Consider the following 21,512-nt stretch of genomic DNA (forward strand, 5'->3'; position numbering starts at 1 on the left):
ATGCCTGTATGCGTTGTGTAATGTCTCTGGGGTGAAAGACACTGCACACTACTGCTGTTCCCTGATGTATGGTGACTGGCTGCCTTGTGCTCTCTCTCTATTTAGAAAGGACAGAACATCATGATAGTAGGACGAGATAGAGTGGAATCTTTCTCCGCTAAAAGCTGTTTGTGTTCGTGCCGACAGTGCAACATCTGCATACGGCCAAGTAGGGTTCAGCCACAAAAGAAAGGTCTTTCCGTTTTCTGGTGTGTTTCTGTTTACCTGGTTGAAAAGATAACACGAGCAGCTCCTGCTCTGCCTATTGCTGCCTGACTGCTAGACTCTGCCCTGCGTACCATCAGGCCTGAAGAGGCTTTAGGAGAGAATTGCTTCTAAGAGCTCCAACTATATTGGCATGTCCTTTGCCATACCCTTGGAGGGGACCCATCTTTCTTGTTCTCCTAACCGGGCTTAAAGCTATCCTGTGCAAATGGCGGGTGGATCTGAAGCCTCACCCTCACTCTACCATCCCCACCCCCAGTCAGGGACTGGCTTTGCGAGGGTAACCGGGTGATCAGAGTTAAATAAGTCACGATACCGAAAAAAGAATCCCCCAACTTGGTTTGCTGGGGGGAAAGCAGCTCCCTCTCTCCAAGGCATCTTGCTGTAATCAACCTAGTTTATTACACACCCATGCAGCAACTCTTTGCTCCTACAAGGAAACGCGTGTTCAAACAGAAATTTGGGGCAGAGCTTCCTTTAATACAGTAAAGGGTAATGTGTGTGTATGCATGTGTGACTTGATCCCTGGAAAATGCTTTGAAATTATGTAAGGGAACGGATTTGTATCGTGGGTTTCATAATTTCCCTCCACGGCTATTGCTTTCTCCCACCAAAAGTTTTCTTTAAAACCGATTTCTCCCCAAAATCCTGCCAACCTGGCAGTTCTCAACTTTAATCGCTCCACATCCCATCTCGATGGAGCTGTTCTGTGTTTCTCTGATCTCTCACACGGCCTGATCCTGCAAACGCTCATGAGTACAGAGAAGTGTCACTACAGAACCTGATTCCGCCCCTCTTGCTCACACTGTGGGGCTACTCGTAGGAGTAAGCACCGTGCCTAGTAACGTGAGTTGGCAGGAGCGGGCCCTCCAATTGTGAGCATTTTAGGGCAGGAAACGTGTCTCACGCTATGACCGTGCGCAACCGTGACTGTGCACACTGCAACTTAAGTGATAAACAATTTTTGTCTCTCTCCCAATCCATCCACCCCTCCCACTGCGGCACAGAGATCATCGTAATGCTGACTGTGTGACAGCTCAGTCACTCCTGTCATCACACACCATGAAGTCACAAGCTAAGAATTAGGATCCCTCATGCAGGTCACAGACAGGGGGCAAAGCTCTGGAACAAATCCCACTTGTTTACAAAACAGGCAATTAAAAAAAAAAGTCGCCTGCAAGCAGCAAAGCCCAGGGCTGCATGCATAAATGTTCCTTTCTCTCAGAGTGAAAGTCTCTCTCTAGGGCCTGATCCAAACTCACTGAAGTAGAGGGAAAGACTTCCATTGACATCAATGGCTCCTGCCCCCAAGCTGCCTGTGCCCGGCCTGCAATACAAATCCTTTACTGGGTTTTCCTTACAGAGCTTCTCCCATCTGTTCTGTGCTACGTGAAACCATGCCCGACCTCCCTGTCTTGATGTGGGGGCAAAAATCTCTGGAAGACAGCTGGGGAACGGGGGAGGCGGAGAGCCTAACATCTGTTGATGTAAACAAAAAGACACTAAGTCACGGCCGAGGTGATGCTGTGGACAAGGAAACCTCTGTTCACAAAGCACTGAAGGAGACCAATGTAAACAAACAGAAAGGGATGCTGTTTCCTGCAGGACCTATGCTAACTGCTTTGCAACCCGGCTCCGGCTCTGCAGAGACTGCAGAACTGAAATGAGAGGTGGCTGCTTCCTACTAAACATCCCTCACATGATTGCTGTAACCTCGGGGTTATGTTTGTTTGCTTGCTTACGCACTGAAAGCTTTTGTTGCATTTTTAGACACATGAAATGCTTATGGGAATAAGCCAGAGCCAGTTAAATTGTTTAATTTCAGAATATACAATGGTATCATTCCAAAACATTGATTTTCTTTAAAGGGCTACCAGATGGTGAGTTGGTGTTCCTAAGGAGGGGAGAGTTTTGGAGGTGCTATCCTCCAGTGGGCCGTAAAACTGAGGTCCTGCCCATTCTTGGTCATTAAATATCCCAGGGCACTTGTCACCAGAATGGAGGGATGTTAGCCCCAGTTCTCTGGCCATATTCCAGCTTGAATAATTACATTCTTACACTTCACTGACCCCTACATTCAAATGGACGTGACATTCTTCAGCACTTTCAGTCCTAAACTCTTGTGTGGTGTTGCTGTACTCGTAAACAGCTGCCAAGATCTATGCCAGAGGGGGCTGTATTTTAGTGCCAGGCAAAGTAAAGGGCTATACAGAGCTAGACTGGAATACAAGCTGCATGTTAGTGATGTGCATGCAGGTCATTCACAGCTCCCTTCAAAGTTACTAGGAGTTATACTTGCATGGTGGCTGCCATCATGGCGGACACCTCAGGGATTGAATGGGGGGCTTCCCGAGCTAAAAGCATAAACTGCTACAGCTTGTGCTAAATAAACTCCCTAGTTGAAGGTGTAACAAAGTCACATCTGGGATGCAGAAGGGAAGACGGAACAGACGCTCACCAGTGGGTTACACTTGCACAGAACACCTACTCTGGATCTGACACATGTTGAAAAACAATGAGTTATAAATGCTCGACAGTCACCGTAACACTTCATGACGGTGCTTTACAAACGTTCACTGACTGATCCTCAACGCACCCGCAGGAGATCTTATGATCCCTCATGTACAGATCGAGAAACGGACGCAGAGGAGTTCAGCAACTTTCCCAGAGCGACTGAGCGAACCAGGATAAGAAACAGGAACAGAACTCGGGAATTCCTGGATCCTACTTTTGTGCTTGGATCCTGCGCCATGTCACTCTCCTGCCAAGCCAGCCCTGCTGCAACACAGCCATAAGACACGAGGGCTTGGTCTGGTATAATGGCATTGAGCAGCATGCGCTTGGGATGGTCGCATTACTCACAGGGCTTGTCCACACAGCAAGTTACTGCACGGGAAATCGCAACGTGCATCAGTTTGCCACCAAGTAACGTCCCGTACGGACACTGCTACAGCACAGTAACTTGCCGTATAAACAAGCCCTCAGTTAGTGCACACACTTTATAACGCCTTTTGCCGCGTTCCAGAACAGAGCTGAAATGGCTTCAGTGTCGTTCCCAGGCTGACATACGAATTACATACAACGGTTTAAGGTGACGGACAGATAAATGTCAGGACCACTGAATTTTCACTAGTCATCTTTGTAAACTAAGATGCATTAGAAGACTTGGCTGACTGACTCGAACCACCCTTCTACTCCGCCTTCCAGGCCCCGCAAAACAGCCCACAATTGTCCTGGGGATTTTCAGTTTGTTTCTTCCTTGTGGACCATGCTGTTTTTCCAGACATGATTTTTTTAACCCCACCTGTGCCTTAAAGCTGTAGCCAGAAGGTCACTTGCATCACGCCGACAGCATCAACTGGCAGGGCAGTGCTGGGCGCACATGGAAACATGGCCTCAAAGGGTTAAGAGCCACCCTTGCTCTGGAGTGTCCAGCTGGGCTTAGACTGTGTCTGTACTACCGATTATGTCGGTATAACCTATGTTGCTCAGGGGTGTGAATAACCCACCCCCCGAGTGACGTAAGTTACACTGACCTAAGCGCCAGTGTGGACAGCGGCATGTCGGCGGGAGAAGCTCGTAGCCACCACCACTCGTTGGGGGTCAATTAATTAAGTCAACAGGAGAGCTCTCCCCTGTCAGTACGGAGCGGCGCAGCTGTAAACTCTCTAATGTAGCCATAGCCCGTGTCTCTTGTCCAGTGAAGCTCAAGGTCCCCGTCACATCAGAAGCCGACGTCTGTTGCCAGACACCGTCTCAGACGCGAGACACGTCTCCTGAAGGGAAGGTTTGGGTGCAGAAGAAACGTCAAGACCACTCACGGTGGGTGGCTGAGCTCGGAGCGGCAGGGGATTAATGCCAGGTTCTGGACATGAGATTTCATCATCCTCAATAGTTGAAATGACTAAATCTTTGTTTGACAATGTTTCCTGACCGGCAGAAGTGCCACCAAATGGCTCAGTGCATGGTTGGGAAGAGGGAGGATTTAACAGATCTGTCAGGAGGGAACAAAAGTTCCTCCCAGATACAGCTCGGCTGGTACCCTTCAGTCCTGCTTCACAGCCCCCTTGCTACGCCGATCATGGGGAGCCCCTCACACATACAGAGCTTTGCCAGTGCCCCTCAATCCTGCCCTGTTGTACCTTATGCTGCTCCAAACCCAGTCCTCCTCTGGGCAATAAGAACCAGTCCTGCTGAATCAACCAGTATGTTTGTGATACCGGCAAGTGTCCCACAGGGACTATAATGAGACTGCCAAACTCATTTCACTGGTGAGCTCCTGTCTGCAGAGGAGGTGAAGGTCCAGATCAACTACCATGAAAGAGAGGACAAGGGGATAACTGAGGACAGCCTATCAGCATCTTTAACAGCCCTCTGCCTCCTGCACTGACTCCACAGCAAGCCCGTGCTCTGCATGCTTGCTCCTAGCAGCAGTGAAATGTTCACAAGCCGCCCAGAGCCTGACAGCACTATAAACACACCCTCATGCCACTCTCCTTAAACAACAACCCCGGAAACCAAGGAGGGAGGAAGGTGGAAAGAAGAGCAAAAGCAACCGACTAGCCAATCAGTCACTCTTAACATCCCACCCAGCACTGGCTGCCATAGGGAAGGGAAAAGATCAGAGCTGCAAGGAGGCAGCACCAGGAGCGGAGCGTTGTATACATGATCTGATGGACGGCAGCTGTTGCCAAGTAGTAATGGGAGGGGTTCTTTTCCTCTCTCTCCTTCCAACCCTTCTCCCTTCCTCATCTCCCCTCCCCAACACAGCACTGCTTGAACCGGCTGACCAACTAAAAGTTGCTTTAAGAAAAAGAGCAATCCAAGATCTAAAATGGCCCTTACTGCCTTGCTCAATATTTACTTTTCCGACAGCAATTAAAATAAACATATACAGGGAATTCCAATACTTACAACGGTCCCTGTCTTCAGTGATAATTTTTCTCTCAAATGATCTTTGTGGGTTCCATCCAATTTGCCTTATCCGTCTTTGCAAATGCTATGCCTCCCCTATGGCTGGCTCAGGCTGGGAGCTGCTCAAGTCACCAGGATCAAGGAGTGTCGTAACCATAGTGTCTATTCCAGTTAACATTCTCTACGCAAATGTAGGCGGGGGTTATCCATCACTCTGTTGGTTGTGTAGCAGATGCTCTGCAAATGTCCCCTGCCCTGGAATTCAGATGCTACCATGGCCTTGTTTCCCAGAATCTGTAACTGCTCTTTCTGAATTTCCCTAAAGGTCTTTTGGCTTATTGCCAATTCCCTGTCACATGGAAAAGGGACCACGCTGCAAAATTCGGATTCCAAGCCCCTCTCTCCCAGAAGCATTTGGATCCAGGGTTTTGGTTCATTATTACAGATTGGAACCAGACACAGGGTCAGACTCAAAACACCAGAAAGGGGTGGTCATGGGGGGCAGTTTCAGATTTGCAACCTGGGTTCAGGCCCATCTCCAGCATTATCGTCTGGGAGAGGGTTCGTTATAGCCCATTTGCCAGAAATCCACATCCCTCACTTCTCCGCCTGAGCCAAAGGTGACTGCACTGCCAAGGGGGGCAGAGGTGCGAAGGACTGAAAGAGCCATGGAGACAGAACTCCCTTCCCACCTGGAGGGGTCCCTGCAGGTCAGGTTTCAGTCGCATAGGCAGGCTGGGTGTGTGGTGGAGGGAGCTTCCCCAATTTCCCCTTTCTCTGGGGACTGACGACACTCTCCAACACCAGTAAACTCACTTCGGGCCAACCTTCACTGCAACCGTTAGCTGGAGTTACTTCCCCTGGGTTAGCCTACCTCAAATGAGAACGACCCCTGAGCCACAGAGAGTGACTGAACTAACAGCTGAAGCGTTGTGCTAACCCAAGCTGCAGCCTCTAGCTGCCGCCCCGCAGCGTTAGCAGCTCATGAATCAGCAGCATCCAAGCTTCAGTCCACACCCGACAGGCCAGCTACTTAGACTTTAACGCACCACTTAACAGGAGCTAGAGATGTGTGTGTGTGGACAGGTCAGGGCAGCACGCAGGGCCCCCACATGGGGGGGGGAGGGGAAGGGTTCACTTTACCGGGCCCAGAGGCCCGATCCAGGATGGGGAAAAAATTGAGGCTAAATTGTAGATCATGCCTGAGGATATTTACAGAAACTTATTTCCCTGTATCTAGGTATCTATTGCCCAGTTCTTGTGAGATTTACTGCAGCCAATCGGAAGCGGTGTTAGCGCAGTCTCAAGCAACATTGCGAACAGTGAGTTCTTGGGCCTATTAGCCCAGCCCAGGCCCTTCTCTAGACTAAGGTGTGCGCTTGTGCAATTAAACTAGGACTTGTAGTTTGAGACTGAGAGACAAGAGAGATTTGTGCTCCTCTCGGTGACATGGTCTACCATATCAGGATCAAGAACTACCAGTCCCAGAGTTCCTTGTGCATAGGAGGGAGGAAGGGACAGCTGGTGGGAGGGGCAAAGCAAAGCACCAAAAGACAGTGGGAGCCAATGATGCTGCTTCTTCTGGTAGGATTTGGAGGCCCAAAATATATGTGAATAAGTATCTAATGCACTCAGAGTCACACATACACACCCCCCATACTGCCATGTCTGGTGCTGGCTATAAATACAAATCAGGCAGCCAGAAACATAAGGAGGTAAAAGAAAGGGAACTAAAAGAAGCTAAAAGACACCAATCTATCCCCCAGTTTTTCAAATCAGACAAGGCTCTTCTGTAGTCAGGCAATATACTAACCAGGGAAGCAGATGAACAAAATCAAGATGAAAATGAATTCACTATGGACACTGTGTCTGTGGCACTGGCAATTGATGACAAAGAAAAGCTGCCAGAACATGCATCATGCGACTCCAATCTAAGGCTTGAAGATAGTCAGGTAGTATCACCATTAGCACCACCGCATTCATACGGTTTACAAGCAGGAGAGAGTAGTGCTACACTGTCTGATTCTTGTCTTTTCAAAGATCCAGGCTTGTGGCCTGAAAAGCCACAAAGTTTATGGCCTGAAAAGAATGGTTAAGCTACCTAGCTATCTTGTGTATTGAGTGTGAACTTGCAAGAGAAATTGACTGGGGGGGCTAATTCATGATTTTGCATGAAAAAAGGCCAGAAAAATAAAGCTTTAAAGTTAATTGGCCTAATTATAAAATGTTTGCAGTCACATTGGTCCATTAGAATAAAAAATTCAAGACACTGACAGGATATAATACCTTTATAATGACCAACATGTTACAAAACAGTCAGCAAACTTGTAGGACTCTCAGGCTGGGTGTTATGTTAAACAAAAATACAAGGGGGGGGGGGGGCATTTTTCAGAAATGTAGAATATGTAAATGTAATTTCAGAATTCAAATTTTTTTCATGGCTCATGAGATTGTATGTATGGGATGTGTGATTGTGGTATGTGTGTGGGAGGGGGCCCTTGTGACAAGTTTGTACGGGGCCTGAAAAAATTATGCTTGGGCCCTGGCAGCATGCAAGTTATACCACAAGCTAGCACAGCAGTGAAGACAAGCCCTTAAAGAGGGAGAACTTAATAAATAGCAGAAAAGGAAATTTTCTCTCTGTGTTAAAGAGAAAGGTCACCTTAGTAATCAGAGTTAATAGTTAGGAGGAACTTTGATCTGGCGAGAGCCCAGAACACCCAGAACTCGTTGCATGTACTGCTAAGAAATCAGCCCTGAGCTCTGGCCGAAAAGCAATCCCAGCAAATGCCTGCGTCACCACTGTCAAGAGCTGAGAGCTTTCATTCAATCAGGGGCAGCTTTTCAGCCCAAGAGAGAGATAACAATACACCTCTTCCTTGCCCAGGGTCTCTTTCCTCTTCCTCAGCTCTGTCCTTCACATACAAAGGAAAGGGAAAGGGAGTGCTAGAGTGCACTGGTGAAAGACAACTGCAAAGCAATCAGATCCTAATCTGTGCCAGCATCTCCCCGGGGGTGGAGAGGTGACTGAAGCAACGGGGCTAATGGAACACAGTGAGTCTGAATGGAAAGACGGCAGACAAGCAGTGCAGCAGGATGCCCCAACACTGAGCTGGAGGATGAGAATCAGGATAAGTGACCAGACCTAGCCAGGCCTAGGCCGCTTTGCTGAGGACACCAGCGGCAGGGATGATTTTGCCAATATGGATGCTCTCCGACACCGGGAACTGAACATGGACCCACCAACTCATTTTACACACATCACCCGACAGCCAAAAGACTGGGCTCAATTTGAACTCAGAGGCAAAAGGCTCCACAGCCCATTACCAGTCCCCACCTTGTCCCCAGATCCTTGTCTCTCTCACAGTTGAGAAAGTGCTGTCTGGGGTTTGCTCCAGTAGGAAGAGGCGCGGGGAGGGACGGAGGCAGGGGAGGTGCTGCACAGCTGATAGCAGCACGGTGGGGCCAGCTGCAAGCGTCCTGTCTCATCATTTAAATAGTAGAGCTAGTAATGTAAATATTTAGAGTGATGCTGGGATCCGATGTCTCCGTGATTGTCTCTGAATTTGCAGCGTGTCCCAGCCCAGGGTTTGGCTGCTGCTGTTGCCCTCATTCCTAACCCCTGGAAAATGGACCGTGTACCCTGTGCGGGAGAAAGGGGGAAAGCAGAGAATAAAGAAAGGGAGGCAAGAAAGCAGAGCCCACATGAAACGGCCAGGCCAGGCCACACCAAGGCTTCACGTCCCTTTAACAACAGCGGTTTTGCTGACACTTGCCGGGCTGAAAGGAGCAGCGGTTCCCAACCTGGAACAGGACCAAACGAGCTACTTCTGTGGCACTCTACCCACAAGGGTGTCTGGAGGTCAAATAAGCCAGCTAAGTGCAAAGAGCAGAGAGCAAAATGGAAGAGCAGGGTTCAGAGGGCAGCATGCCAGGCTAGCCTGTGGGGGACTCCAAATGTGAGACCACAGGGGCCTCGGATGGCAGGGGGCACTCGCAGTGCAGGCTCCAAAGATGCGACTCATTTCTGGCCTCTGTCTTTTCAGCTTGGAAAAGAGAGTAAACGGGGGATATGACAAGAGGTCTATAAAATCATGACTGCTGGGGAGAAAGTGACTAAGGCAGTGTTATTTACTGCTTCCCATAACACAAGACCCAGGGTCACCCAATGTAATTAACAGGCAGCAGATTTAAAACAAAAAGAAATATTTCTTCATACAACGCACAACCAACCTGTGGAACTCATTGCCAGGGGATGTTGTGAAGGCCAAGATAATAACAGGGTTCAAAAAAGAATTAGCTAAGTTCATGGAAGATAGGTCCAACAATGGCTATTAGCCAAAATGGCCAGGATACAACCCCATACTCTGGGTGTCCCCAGCCTCTGACTGCCAGAAGATGGGAATGGACGACAGGATGGATCACTCAATAATTGCCCTGTTCTGTTCATTCCCATTGAAGTACATTGGCCACTGTCAGAACAAAGCACACTGGGCTGGATGAACCATTGGTCTGACCCAGTACGGCCGTTTTTATGTTCTAACGCAATACTGCAGCGCCAAGTGAGCTAATTGGTTTAAAGAAGTTTTGGATGTTTATGGGACCCCGGATCTTTTAGAGATTTGTTCAGTGCTAGAGTCAGGCGTGGATGGTGACGTCTGGAACCAAATTTCCCCCAAGGGTGAACTGATCCATATTCATCTCTCCTCTCCCCTCAGTACAAAATTAATTAAATCAAGACAAGCAGGTGCCCCACAACTCACCTCCCCACCTCCTCCAATTTGATGCTCTTTGGTGCCAAAGAAAAATATTGGCAGAGCAAAGGAAAAAAACCCAAAAAACTAAGCATGCATGGGATTTTTTCCATTCTTGCTGAGCAGCTCAGTTGTGCTGAAGATATCGGGCATTCCAGGAGCCACCTCCCCTTCCCTCAGGTCAATCAGCCGCTTCACTTTGCGAAACGTTCGTTGTTTTGGAGGAAACGCTTCCGTTTTACACCATCTTTTTGCCTTGGATTCAGGAAGACTGTTAAGGGGAAAGGGGAGGACAGAGACAACCCTCCGAGGTCTCATTTCAGGATTATATGAAATCTAACCAGTCAGCTTGGACCATTAAGCTTTGTCAAACAGCTGGGGAGGGGGATTTGTTAGTGTCAGGCATGTGTATGGTGTCGGGAATGGAAGAAGAGGCCCAATTCAATCTGATTTGTTGGGATACTCTAGGAAATCAAAGGAGTGAGGATGGGGATACCTACCTGCCTAGCCTCCTGCCCAAGATTGTTAGATGCTGTGAGATGCAACTTGAAAAATGTCCTAGTATCTCCTTTTCTGGACATGTGCAAAAGAGGCTGGAATAATGGAATTGCCTCAGTGTGTGAGGACCTTAGTTAGAAGCCCCCAGCATCGTGATCTCAGATGGATCAGAGCCCACGCCATGAGCCCAAATGCACATGGCATCCAGATGATCAGAGAGAAGCCCAGGCTCTTGCTTGGACCCAAATGAAATGTTATGAAAATTTTGTGCACATCCTCTCCCCCAGCTTTGCACCCTGCTGAGTTCAAGTCATTTTCTCCACATAACACTGCAACCACCCCTCTGGCATTTTGCTCTCTAATATTAGCATCATGGCTGATACTCAGCATCCACAGCATTCAAGCAGCAGCTGCTTCCCTCATGCAGCATGCAGGAAGAATGTGTGCACCGAGTGGCTTAGCATGCATCCCCCAGCCATGTGTCCCTACGAGATTCCAGACATTTGCTGAACTACATTTTAGGGAAGAGGTTGGCCTAGATGAGTCCATGGGACTCTGACCTCTGGAAAGCCCTGGGATCCATTTCTACTCGGGTCCTTTGTCAACATGACCTGGCAACATTTTCTTAGCCACCATTGATCCTCAACATCACCGCAGAGCTCAGCTACAATTGGTGGACTCTGCTCAAGAGAAGGCCATGACTGAAATACCAGGGGGTGACGCAGGGCAAAGCAGAGCCGCACTGGCAGAGCTGGGGGTGGGAAGGACTGCAAAAGGAGGAAGTGCTGCCAGTCAGAATCAAGGTGCTTTGTCAGATGCTATCAATTACCTTCCCACGTACTGCCAGCTTCTGTGCAGCTCTATCGTACAGGACTGTAAAAGCTATTACTTTAGTGAGTAACACATTCTGTTTGGTTCTTGTTCTCCTTTTTGATAAAAGGAGCTCTGCTTTGCCAAGTAGCAGACTACACAAGAAGCCATTATACCATGTTGGCAGCCTGAAGCCACACTATTTTTGCACTCTGATGCCATCAGATTTCATGAGCCCTGTAGGACTGGGTTAGGATGGGAGACTGCCAAGGCCAGGAAGACAGGGACAGGAAGAAATGGGTGAGTCGTCCTGATCCAATGCCCCAGCACGGTGTGACTGTGCTGCTGGAGGTGCAGTCTTTTGGATGGGTTGTAAAGCCAAGGATCTAATGACTGGTGACAACTGAAGCTTATTTTGCATTTTTTGCTGGAGCAAAGTCGCTAGCCCCAGAGTCCTGATCAGATGCTAACTCAGGTAATTGCAGGGTAATGTAGGGAGACGGAATGTAGTTTCAAGTGATTATGGTCTCATTCCCCACTTACTGCCATTTGGGTCACGTGTTCACTAGGAAACCCCATGTTTCAGCATGGTTATAAGGAGCTGATGCTGACCAGAACTGATGGTAAGAATGGGCAAGGACAAGCTGCATGCAGCACCATGCCTGCTAACTCCACTCCAAAGATTTCTAGTGAAGACACACCTTTATTGTTCCTATGTCATTCAACAGCAGCTGTGTTCCACCCTAGAGATGGCTGTACTTCACTAGCCGACCTCTTCTCTCTCTCTCTCGAGGACATTACTTCAGCAGATAACGTTTGCTCGGTGCTTTGAGAGGCACTGAATACATGCAAAGTATTAATATTAAGTTGTTAGTGCCCTCAACTAACCCAGCCTGAGTAACTGCAAATGTAACCCTCTGTGCTGGTGAGAATTCCCCCCACCCATGGGCCCCCTCCCCAAGGATGCTGCAGTCAGCGATGGGTTCTGGAGTGTAACCGGACACGAGGACAGGTTCGGGTTTACACCATACCGAAAAGCAAGCAAGCAGCACATGGGCATGCTATGCAGTTCAATAGCTGGAAGGGAGTCTCCATACCATACAGCTTCTAGCTATTTATTTCACATTACTGAAAGCTGAGCTTGCTGCGGGCCAGGCCCCTGGTGCACTACGGAGCTGGCTGGGCCCGGGGGGTTTGTTTAATTTTGTGCTAGTCGGAGTCCTAAGCAATCTAAGATGCTGTTGGAGCTCTCTGGCAGGGGGAGGCTGGGGGGTACTGGCCCAATGCAGAGCTGAGCTAACTATGAGAGAAACTCTTCAGAGGACCTGCCAAAACCTCTGAACTCTGGAGTGTGATTGTGATGCTCCTGCACGAGTCTTGGCAAGCCAGAATCCCAATAATGTGCGGAAGGGGGGCGGGGAAAGATTTCTCTGCTTATTAAAGGGGGCAGAGTTTCTGCTGGTCACAAAGAGGGGATTAAAGCCTCCCGCACCAGACCTTGTTAGCTCAACGAATGCATATAGAACATGCTGACACCCCGTTCAAATCAGATCGTTCCCTCCCCCACCTGCCCACAGGAGCATGCCAGAGCCACTTTTACCCCAACCAATCACAGGGGACGGGTGTTTCCCCATTATATTTGTTGTTCTGGTTTGGATGCTGGTACCCCTGACCAGTAGTGGAGCAGCTCGCATTCTTCCTCCTGAAGGAGTGCTTTGTAAAAGGATGCCCACACCCCTCCGCAGACACATCGCGACCCCACCCCACTGGCTCACGAGAAGTGGCAAGGCTCCCACACACCAGGGGTGGTTGGCTCTTGCACTACACCAGGGCATCCCCACATCCTGAGCTGGGACTCACATTTGAGTGACGGCCACCTTTTTGGCAAGAGGAAGGAGCAGAATCCTTTCATGCCAAAGAACGCTTTGCTCCCTTCTGCTACTCAATAGTTTTAAGTCAAGTCTCAGGTCCAAGCTAGCGAGGGACACGAAGAGAGGAACCAGGCGGGGTGGCCAAAGGGAACATTTTTTGAAGGACTGACAGGCCTCCAGTTTGCAAGAACAAAGAGGGTTCCAGCTTTCAGATGATCTGGCGTCTCTGTCACTTGCGATTTTTTGGTCAGATCTTTCACTTTGGCCCTGGGCCATGTCAGGCTGAGATGCCTGCCCAGAAGTCAAATGCTACCACGGTCTCTGCTTGGGAGGCCGCCACAAAGTTGTGAAAGCTAATTAAGCTGTGAAACGTTAACCTGGGTCCCAGCTCAAGGGCAATGCCAGGACTCTTGGCCACAGATGCATCCATAGCTTCCTCTCCGCTTCTCACTACACAGACAGGGACTGCTGTTTTGGAAGCACCCACTCCATGGGCTGAAAATTCTCCCACTGGTGGGCAGCTTCTTGTCTCAGGGGCACATTCACATTCTGCAGCAAACAGCTTTCAGGCTCACAGCAGAGCCTTTATCGTCTTCAGTTTGTTCTCCAAGCGGAGCATTGCTTTAGGCTGCAGACAGCTTTAAATGCAGTTGGGATGGGTGAAAGGGGAGGATTGTAATGACATCAGAACCTGAACGCACTGCAGCAGAGATGAATACAAGACCCTGAAGGGCAGTTATACACATGCTAGATGAAACAAAGAGTGGAAAACTGATTGAGCAGGTGGGCAGCTTCGCTCACTCTAAAGTTCCACGAGCACTTGCTGTGTTATGGGATTGTATTTCCTGCTCTCTCACACCCGCCCCACCCAGAGGGCTGCTGCACAGGCTGGACTGCTGTGGGGTAAAATATTGGTTGGGGCAAGGGGTGCACACAGCAGGGAGGGAGGACATGCCTCTGATTTTCACAGGAGAGGAAAGATGATCTTGTGGTTGAGGCATCGAACGGGGACGCAGGGTTCAATTCCCAGCTCCATATAACCTGAGGCAAGACATACTGTGCCTCAGTTTCCTCAGCTATAAAATGGGAATGACACTTCCCTGCCTCGCTGTGGGGGATGCAAGACTGAATTCATGAGGGGTCTTAAAGCGCTGAGAAACCTACCGAGGCCACAGATGTATCTAGACAGACAGAGCCAAAATCACGATGCATCATCCTTGTCCTAAGGCTCTACCATCTCTTGGTTTTCTACAGGCCGCTGTGAGAAGCGCAGTGTCTTTGGATCATGGCTAGCACTTGTCCTAGTGTTTCTGGAAGGAAAGTGTTGCTTTTCCAGAACTCACACCATTTTTAGGCAGAACAAACCCCCTGATCTTAAAACCATGGGTCACCCCTGTATGGTCAAGGCCCATTCCAGATTAGTCCCTTTGTGCCATCATTGCCTGTCTCCTGCCTATGTACCTATCTGACAAGAGTCCATATCTAGCTAGGTTAGTTGTTTGTGCTCTCCTGAAAAGGCAGCACACTGGGCACATGCCCAGAGTCCTCAATTCGAAGGCATCCATCAAAACCCTTCAGCGTCAGAAGGGTCCCAGGAGGAGATACTCTTTCTCTCTGGTATACTCTTAACAGAGGGCCCCAGGCTGCCGACCTGTGCCGATCCATGTCAGGCAGCAGAAACTCTAAACCGGTTCACAAAAGAAGCTTCCTCTGGCAGTTCTCGCTACAGCCACTCTCAACCTTGGTCTCTTTGCCCACCTCACAGCTATTTCTGAGCCGTGCTGGCATCCAAGAGCTGCCTTCTTTATTATGTCAGGAGTGCACTTTAGACTTAAAAAGCTACATAAAGAAAAGATGGGGGGGGAGCGGGGGAACCGGCCTGAATATCTTCCCTCAGCAGATAACAACAGGGCGCCACTCCGAGCTAAACCAAAAAAAACCCCCATGCACCAGAACTGAAAACATGCATCTCTGAACTCCCCGAAAAGCTGCCAGAGGATGTGAGATGGCGGCCAGCCAGGTTCCGACACCTCCATTTTTCCAGCCTCCCCAGCCCTACCTGCACGTACCAAACCCACAAGTGGAGCCAACTGCGTCTCCCTTCCCTGATGAGCAGGTCAAACCCTACACAGTCTGTCCCCTGCCCTCCTACGTAAGAGGGCCAGTCACCAGCTCTGGAGGGGGGGCAGTGACTCAACGCGGCTGTTTCCAGGGGATGATGGCAAATCCCCTTTAAATGTGCTCCATGCAGAAGAAATGAAAAAGCGTTTTTCACCCTCCATGAGCACAGGCTACCCCCACTTCCCAGAAGAAAGGAAGGCTGGCCTGGCCTGGGACCCACCGATCCAGGCTCAGTCCCCCCCGCCATGCTAGAGCAGCTAAGGCAGGAAGCTAGCCCTTTACCCACGAGCCACGCCTGGTTCATCCCACCTGGTGCTGGCCGGTCCCTGCGGACAGGGCCGGCCCCAAGCCAGGGCGCTCGGCAATCCGCTGGGTGCGTCGCGCTGCCCCGCCTGCAGGAGAACCCCGGCCGGGCCAGGAGCTGGCGGCGCTTGGCCGAGCACAGCCCCTGCCGGGATAACGCCAATATTTCCCTGTCTCTTTCGGCGGGGGGGGGCTGGCAATAAGCCCCCTCCCGTCTCCAGGACCCACGGCAGAAGGGCCCCGCTCCCTGCCCCACACACCGCTTAGCGGGAGAGTGGAGGGATGGCGGGGGGGGGGGGAAGCTCGCCGGCTCCCCGCAGCTTGAAGCGGCCCCGCGAAATTGCAGCGAGCGCCCCCCGTCCTGCGCGCTGGGTGCGGCCAGGGGCCGCGGGGCAGGGAAGGGCCCCGCGCGCTCCGCTGCAGCCTCCCCCCGGCCAGAGCCAGGCGCTGCGCCCCCAGGCTGCGAGCTGGGGGCAGCAGGAGCCGCGCGGCGCAAAGGGGGTCCCGTCCCCCCCCCGGCCCGGCCCGGGGAAGGGGGGCGCTCGGCGGCTGTGCCCGCGGCGGGGGTCCCCTACCTTCGAAGTCCGAGATGATGCCGTCCAAGTGCGCGTTCACCGCCGGGTCTGCCATCGCCGCGCTCTGCCCCCCGGGGCCGGGCTCCAGCCAAACTCCCGCCAAGCGAGCCCCCTGGCCGGGCTGACGGCAGGATCCCGCCCGGCGGCGATCGCCCCCGCGGGCCCCGCGTTCGCTGCTGAGCTCGCCGGAGCCGCCCCCCCCGTGGGCCCCCTCCCGGCTCGCAGGGTCGGGCGGAATGAATGGAGCCCGTCCCGCTCACACACCCCGGGCACAGCCCCAGCCCCAGCCCGTGCGAGCCGAGCCCATCCTCCCCTGCTCGCACTGGCTGCTCGGCACGCCCGTCAAACCTCCCGCTCGGCTCGGGGGGCACAGCCACCTAGCCGGGCCTGGGCTGCTGCCTCCCTCCGGCCCTGGGGAGAGCGGGGACGGCCAGCCGGCAGACCTCGCTCGCCGAGGAAGTGAGAGCGCAGGGGGGCGCCCGCAGCTCCGGTCCGGCCCCGCCGCGGCGGGCTGGGCTTTCCCCGGCTTTGCAAACGCACCCTGTAGCCGTGGAAGGCGAGCTGGCCGGGGAGAGCCAGCCTGATTCTTCCACGGGGGTTAAAGTCGGTGGCTTGCCTTTGCCTTCTGCCACTATGGACAGGGCCAGCACCCACGCCAGAAGGGCCCCCCCCCCGCAGCCCCTTGCACCCACGGAACCAATTCTCTGCAGGGAGTATTGACACAGGCTTTCCCCATTGGCTCTGTTCCCCACCCCCTTATTTCTGCCAGCCTCCCCCTGTTTCCACGCTTTTCTCCCCATCTCTGCTGCCTCCCCTCTTTGTTTCAGGTTTTATCTACGCACAACAGCTTAACTAAAATGGGTTTAGACAGGGATTTAACTAACTGCTGTAGTTAAATGGATGCTACCCCCTTAAGGGAGCACTCTTAAATCAGTTAAATTTAGGGGAATAAGCAACCCTGTTGTAACAGCCCTTTACCAGCATAACTGCATCCATGCTGGGGGAAACAGGGCAGGTAGAAAAGCACAGCCAGAATAGAACTAGTTCAATCAGGGCAAACACGGTGTAGACCAGGCCTTTAGCATTGCCCCCATTCAGCTAAATCAGTGAGTGAAATCAGTGCAAGGTTAGTGCATAGACAAGGCCTCCCTCTTTCCAACCTTGTTCAGGTTACATAAGACCTTCTTCCTTTGCTTTACCTACCCAATTCCCCCTGTACTCCCTCTTCCACAGCTTCAAGCCCTGCTTTGCCATAAGCACCTTTCTGTAGGAGAGTCCCTGAAGATCCATGCGCTAGCTAACTTGTTATAATAAGCCCATCACTGTAGCATCAGTGCAAGTTCTCACTGCTTGTAGCAATTTCTGATCAGCTGAGGGACATACTGCATCCCCCTGGGATCTTAGCCTTCCACAACTGGGTGGTTTCAGGCTGATGTATTCTGGCCCTGGAGTCCTTTGTTGTTGCTTCCTTCCCCTTTTGTCACTCTCTGCCTTGCCTCTTCTAAGACTATGCATCTCACCCAGCTACATGTTGCCCCTCCCCTTCTGCTTTCCCCTGCCCATTCTGACTCAGATTCTACAACCTGTCCTCAGGTTGGGCAGCATGTAACTCCAGAGAAAAGGCCTGCTGCTCAGCACGTTCTGGTCTATTCTAGATTGATTCTTACACTGAGCTCATCACTGTAGCATCTGAGTAAGGGTGTCTTGTCATTCTCCCCGCTTTTCTGATTTCCCAGAATAATTTAGGCTGGGCTGCCCTCACCTACTGAATTTGTTCAGAGACAGTATAAGGAAAAGTAGCATAAGACAGATCCAATTTAATTCTTTTTCTGCTAGGCCATGGGGGAAAGCGATGTGGAAAGTATAACCCTCCACTGCTGCAACCGGGGAACATCTGCAGATTTATTTTATTTTTAAAATTTTAATGAATCTCCCCCCTCAACACCAAAGAGACTTGTCCTAAGATATGGGTACCCAAAAGCAAAACGGACTGGCCCAAGCTGTCTAAAGCTCTGGGAAATCCAAAAAGCGAATGAAGGGTGAAAAGCACAGCTGATTTCCATTGCTGTTCTATCCAGAACTTCACTGAATGATTTGATGACATTGATTGTGCCCTGACATGTAACAGGGCAGACCATCTGAAGTAAACAAATGGATCGTCAACCTAGACTTGAGCTTTTAACACTGCTGTTTTTAAGCTATATTAAAGAAGCAGCACCAGCAGCAGCAGCAGCAACGGTGATTTTTTTTTACCCAGTTTTAATAGTAATAAAACATCAGATTAAGACATGGAAGGACTTTCTTAAAAAAAGAAAACCATGATTGTTTAAACAACCCGATGAATGCACCATTTAAAACAGCAATAGGGTAGTTTAAGCTACAAACAACTTGTCAGATGTTACAGCCTCCCTTTAAAATGACTAATGCTGGTGTCTTTTGTATCTTGAATTCTTTACATGGAACTGGTAAACCACAAACAAGCGAGAGAGGTTTGCACTATACCTCCTTGCCATATAGGTTGAAAAATAATGTAGATGCTTATCGCACTGATAACATGTTAGATTGCTCAAAAAGACATGAGAGCAACTTTCCCTGGAAGCACATGTTAAATTAGCCCAGTTATACATTCCAAATGCATTAGACAATGGCATGAGCTCACATGGATTTACAGCTAGAAATGCCTTTCTTGTCATGCTAATTTCACATCCTTAGGAGTGGGCCCTTGGCATTTTCAGATCCACACTGTCTTCAGGGAGAGGAAGCTCTTGTTACATTGTACAGGATCCAATGCTGGCTGACCTGCACCAGCGGCCTTGGCACCAATTTTGAAAGGAAGCTTGTGTTTCCTTCTTGTATGGTGTTAAAGTGCAAGGGTTGTACCCACAATCAATTTTAAGTGGACAAAAAAAACCCACCAACTCCCGAGTTCTACCGTTGGCTAGTATAAGACAGTGGTTTTCAACCTTTTTTCATTTGCTGACCCCTAAAAAATTTCAAATGGAGGCGCAGACCTCTTTGGAAATCTTAGACATAGTCTGCAGACCCCCAGAGGGCCATGGACCACAGGTTGAAAACCACTGGTATGAGAAAAGTTTCCTTGCTAAGACTGTTGGAGGGTTCTTCCAGCATTGGGAGCTGTATAACCCCAGTTAGATTGGGATGAGCACTGCTAATGGGCATAAACCCTGGTGAAGTCTCATCCTGAGGGTGGGCTTGGGATTAAAATAAAAAAATAAAGTGAGCAAGCAAAGAAAGAAATAGGGAAAAGAGAACATCCCATGATCCTCTGAGGGGCTGTGTACTGCCTGTGAGCCACATGGTGCTCTCAACTCCTATTGAATTCAACGTCAGAGGAGACCCCTGAGTACCTCACTGAGCCAGGCCCATTGTTTGAAGCATGATGTTACTCTCTGAAATATATCATCCAGGCAACGCTGTCGCACTGTGATGGAATCTGTGTTTTTGAGATGGGGAAGGGGTCAGGGAATAGGGAGTGAATTAGCTAGTGGAAAACCTGCTAGCTGAATACATTTTTAATGCCAGTGATGACAGAGCCAGAGCCTGGACGCACAGCTTCTCTGTGAAATACACCTATTGTGATATAGAGGGAAACAGCTTCCAGAACAGAGATAGGCCCAGAGATTCCATAAATACAGAGACAGGGGAAATGAAGTCATCAACAGGAAATCAAAACTCCTTTCTCTCTGTTTATTTGGGAAAATGATACCTATTGTGGAGGAAATGGGAACATTTCCACTGCCTCACGCTGCACAACCTGAACTAAGGGAAGAGATGAGGTTTGTGTGGCCACATTGCAACTTGTTGCTTTCTAGATGAGTCCTTTTTTTCCCCCTTTCCCTTAGAGAATTACTTTTCATGTAAGGCTGCTAAATGCCATCTGCTCTATTAATAGCACACTCCGTGGTGCACAGAAAAGGAATATTAGAAAAGCTAGCGTGGCATGCAGCAGACTCAGACTTGGGGTATGCCTACTCTGCAGTTAGACAGCCGCCGCTTGCCTATGCCAACTGACTTGGGCGAAGGGGCTGTTTAATTGCGGTGTAGACATTAGGGTCTCTCCCTCATCACAAGGTCCTAGTGCCCGGGCACCAACATGAGCCAGAATGTCTCCACTGCAACTAAACAGCCTCTTAACTTGAGCCCTGCAAGCCTGAGTCAGCGAGTCTGGGCCAGCCGCAGGTGTCTAACTGCAGTGTAGACACACTAAATATTGAACAAAACCCTAAGTGATCATGCATGTGTGGATTTGATTTAATCTGGGAAGAAGGCAACCTTAGCTCAGGTGTTGGTTGCTACAGTCACTAACCCAGGCGTGTGAGAACAATGAGTGAGTTATATACCAGATGGGATATAATAACGGGGCCCAAGGTGGGGAGCGGGGAACGAAGGGGCAGCCTTCATTTGGAATTGTTTTGCTTTTGTTGGGTTAAGCTATAAAGCTATAGATTCTTAGCAGACTTGATATCACCTCTCTTTCTCCAGATCTGTGTCCTCATCTCTTCCTAGTTTCCAATCTACCCCTAAACTCCTTGAATGCCAGATTTCTTCCTGTGTTCTCTCAAATCTGCTAGGGTTGATGGGAAGGTTGAAATTCTCTAATGGGGCAAACTCAGCTGTCTTGACATAACCTTAGCTATGCGGTTGCTTTGCATTAGTCTGCACCACAGAAGACGTTGAGGAGCTAGCTACCCCAGATGTAAATGTTGCTGGTAATAAAGATGACGTGCTGTCAACAGATCACCAGGCCCAGAAGGGGGCATCTAGAGCTGTGACGGAATTTGGAAGTGACATGACTGAGGTGCTAACCAAGATACGCAAGCTCTCATTAAAATCCGCTCCCAGGATAGCAAATAGCACACTTGTATTTCAATCAGACCCTAGGGATGAGCTGGAGAACCACCAGCAAAAGGATTGGACATTCACGTTTATGGATAACAAGAATATCCAGAGTTACAACAGTAAATATCATACAACGAGCAAGAGTTTTAGAAGGGAGGTAAACCCTCATGCCTCAGGGCTTAATGCAAACTCTAGCTGGTGCAGGTTAGCAGCAGGGATTGTCAACCGTCTGTACATTTACAGATAGTCAGTAAAAAAATGTACAATTTTAACACTCAGTAAATCCGTAAATAAATGAAAATGTCCATAAAATTGGGTAGAAATAAAACGTATTGTATTTTGACATTGATTCTCGTCGTTCAGAATCACTTCTTGTAACATAAAAGTACTCTGATCTGATCATAAAACTACTACTTCCTGTTTTTCTATTATTGCACACACCCAAAGAATCCAACTAATCAATTAAACAATTGCATAATTCCAAATTCCTGTATACAAAATATCGCGAGCGAGTACACACACTTTTGTGACGTTATTGTATT

The 21,512-nt window shown here is 49.8% G+C and overlaps 1 protein-coding gene across 4 annotated transcripts in view; it reads right to left on the reverse strand.

Annotated features, from left to right (window-relative positions):
• Window positions 1-21,512, reverse strand: part of SEPTIN9 (septin 9) — a 231,766-nt gene that overhangs the window by 114,688 nt on the left and 95,566 nt on the right. The window contains exon 1 of one of the 4 annotated variants that reach the window (XM_067547659.1): window positions 16,111-16,346. The exons of the other annotated variants lie outside the window; for them this stretch is intronic. Coding sequence (XP_067403760.1) covers window positions 16,111-16,165 — 55 coding nt within the window. The 5' untranslated portion in view covers window positions 16,166-16,346. Of the gene's footprint in view, window positions 1-16,110; window positions 16,347-21,512 lie in introns of those variants that run through there. 4 annotated transcript variants of the gene reach the window in all.

Source organism: Emydura macquarii, unplaced genomic scaffold (assembly GCF_026122565.2).
Source record: "Emydura macquarii macquarii isolate MOO-44397 ecotype Brisbane River unplaced genomic scaffold, CSIRO-AGI_Emac_v2 contig_1230, whole genome shotgun sequence".
Classification (NCBI taxonomy): domain Eukaryota; kingdom Metazoa; phylum Chordata; order Testudines; family Chelidae; genus Emydura; species Emydura macquarii.